The 2,982-nt window shown below is 47.2% G+C and overlaps 1 protein-coding gene across 2 annotated transcripts in view; it reads right to left on the bottom strand.

The window, feature by feature from the left end:
• The window catches only part of GNB1 (guanine nucleotide binding protein (G protein), beta polypeptide 1), an 86,824-nt gene that overhangs the window by 39,109 nt on the left and 44,733 nt on the right, over nt 1-2,982 (bottom strand). The window contains exon 5 of one of the 2 annotated variants that reach the window (XM_011987230.1): nt 1,044-1,082. The exons of the other annotated variant lie outside the window; for it this stretch is intronic. Coding sequence (XP_011842620.1) covers nt 1,044-1,082 — 39 coding nt within the window. The remainder of the gene's footprint in view (nt 1-1,043; nt 1,083-2,982) is intronic. 2 annotated transcript variants of the gene reach the window in all.

Raw genomic sequence — 2,982 nt, 5'->3', positions numbered from 1 at the left:
TAGAGATGAGATTTCACCATGTTGGTCAGGCTAGTCTTGAACTCCTGACCTCAAGTGATCCACCTGCCTCAGCCTCCCAAAGTGCTGGGATGGACTTCATTCTTTTAATAAGGTAAAGTTCACATAACATCAAGTTAACCATTTTTAAGTATACAGTCCAGTGGCATTTAGTACACTCACAGTGTTGTGCAACCACTGCCACCACCTGGTTCCAAAACATCTTCATCATCCCAAAAGGAGACCCGACATTGATTTAGCAGTCACTCCCTGTTCTTCACTTCCTCTCCCTCTCTTCCCTAGCACCCCTGCTGGCCACTAGTCCACTCTGATTCAATGAATTTTACTATTCTAGATATTTCATATAAATAGAACCACACAACACACAGTCATTTCTATTTGGCTTCTTTCACATATCATAGTATTTAGGGGTTTATCCATGTTGCAGCCTTTGACTGTACTGAGGTCCATTTAATGGCTGATAATACTCCAAGGAACAGACACACCACAATTTGTTTCTCCACTCATTCATTTACGCACATTTTGGTGGTTTCTACATTTTGGCTATTGTGAATGGTGCTGCTACAAACATCTACGCACATGTGTTTGTTTGAAAACCAGTGTTCAATTCTGTTGGGCATATATTTACAGGTAGAACTGCTTAGTCATACAATAATTCTATGTTTAACTTTTTGAAATATTACCAAATTGGATATTAGAAATCAAAGTTCTGAGGCAGATTCTGTTAAGGAGAGGAGCTTCAAAATACCTTATTTTAAGACAATAACAATATTTTACAACTATTACCCTCTGTAACAGGTAAATAATTATAAGGCTTGAGATATCTCCTTTTTATCTCAAAAAGCCCCTCCATTTCCTATGCCTACCATCAGAACGACTTCTTAACAAAAGCACTCCACACAGAGGCTTGGCATCCTCACTGCACAGGAGAGAATCCGAGCAGAGCCCTCCCGAGGCTCCAGGTGTGGGTGCTGTGCCAGCCTCCTCACAGGCAGATGGCTCTGCGTGACTCAGTGGGCTCTTACCTGAGAGAGAGTTGCATCTGCACATGCTTTCCTGGCGTCCTGGGAAGCAAGGACAGTGAGAAATTAGCAACGTTTCAGATACATTCAATCTTAGGTCCACACATACCAAAGTTTCAAAGAGAGCTTTCCTAAGCTGTCAGGAGCGAAAGCAGAATGTGAAAGAATGCCGGAGTCTCCTCGCATCTCAACACCCTATGGTCTACTGCCATCTGTGGACTGTTCAGGCCACGCTGAACAGAGAATCAGTAACACCCAAATCTGTCTAAGGCCTGCAGCACAATATTCCTGGGGCCCCACAGCTGTGGTCAGCACCAAGGAAACCAAACTGCAAGCTGGGGCAGCACCCGAACACCCTGGGACCTGGTGCTGCCTGTGCCCTCAGTGCTGCACAGGTTGGCACACACGTCTTGCTCTTTTTACAAAGCCCATCCAGGGTCAGGAAGGTTGTGGCCCAAAGAAAAAGTATAAAAAGGACCAGATATCCAGCCCAAAAACCTTTTCTTCAGATCACATTAACTAAGTACTTTGTTTTCAAGAGAAACAATCATTTAATTCTAAATTCTATGGAGGGCGCGGTCTCACGTCTGTAATCCCAGCACTTTAGGAAGCTGAGGCAGGAGGATGGCTTGAGCCCAGGAGTTCAAGACTAGCCTGGGCAACAAAGTGAGACCTTGTCTCTACTGAAAATAACATTTAAACATTTAAGGAAAACAGGCTGGACGCGATAACTCACACTTATAATCCCAGCACTTTGGGAGGCCGAGGTGGGTGGATCACCTGAGGTCAGGAGTCCGAGACCAGCCTGGCTAACATGGTGAAACCCCGTTTCTTCTAAAAATACAAAAATTAGCCGGGTGTGGTGGCGCACGCCTGTAATCCCAGCTACTCAAGAGGCTGAGGCAGAAGAATCGCTTGAACCCAGGAGGCGGAGGTTGCAGGGAGCCGAGACCTCACCACAGCACTCCAGTCTGGGCAATAGAGCAAGACTCCATCTCAAAAAAGAACTATGTATTTATTTATTTTTATGACAGAATCTGGCTTTGTTGCCCAGCCTGGAGTGCAGTGATGCCATCACTGCTCACTGCAGCCTCAACCTCCTGGGCTCAGGTGACCCTCCCACCTCAGCCTCCTGAATAGCTGGGACTACAAGCATGCATCACTATGGCCGGCTAATTTTTATTTATTTAGTTAGGTTTTTTTTTTTTTTTTTTTGAGACGGAGTCTCGCTCTGTCGCCCAGGCTGGGGTGCAGTGGCCGGATCTCAGCTCACTGCAAGCTCCGCCTCCCAAGTTTACGTCATTCTCCTGCCTCAGCCTCCCAAGTAGCTGGGACTACAGGCACCCGCTACCTCGCCCGGCTAGTTTTTTGTATTTTTTAGTAGAGACGGGGTTTCACCGTGTTAGCCAGGATGGTCTCGATCTCCTGACCGTGATCCACCCGTCTCGGCCTCCCAAAGTGCTGGAATTACAGGCTTGAGCCACCGCGCCCGGCCTTATTTTTGTAGAGATGGGGATCTTGCCATGTTGCCTGTGGCTGGTCTTGAACTCCTGGGCTCAAACGATCCTTCCCCCTTGGCCTCCCAAAGTGCTGGGATTATAGGCGAGAGCTACCACGCCCAGCTGACACTTTTTAGTAAGAAAAATGTGTTTATATGCTGTCATCTGACCACCTACTTTCAAAATGGCAAATGGCATGTGCAGCCTTTACAGGCGTGCATCCAAGTGCCCCACACGGGGGAGGTGGAGGACGAGTTCCCAGTGGTTCAGGTTTTTGGGGCAAACTGCTCACTGCAAATGATTTCTACTTTAGGAAGCTTGTGGGAATATTTATAAACTGATAATATGGGCCGGGCGCGGTGGCTCAAGCCTGTAATCCCAGCACTTTGGGAGGCCGAGGCAGGTGGATCACGAGGTCAGGAGATCGAGACTATCCTGGCTAA

The sequence above is a fragment of the Mandrillus leucophaeus genome, unplaced genomic scaffold (genome assembly GCF_000951045.1).
Source record: "Mandrillus leucophaeus isolate KB7577 unplaced genomic scaffold, Mleu.le_1.0 Scaffold305, whole genome shotgun sequence".
Classification (NCBI taxonomy): Eukaryota; Metazoa; Chordata; class Mammalia; order Primates; family Cercopithecidae; genus Mandrillus; species Mandrillus leucophaeus.
This window is presented reverse-complemented; position numbering and strand designations above follow the sequence as displayed.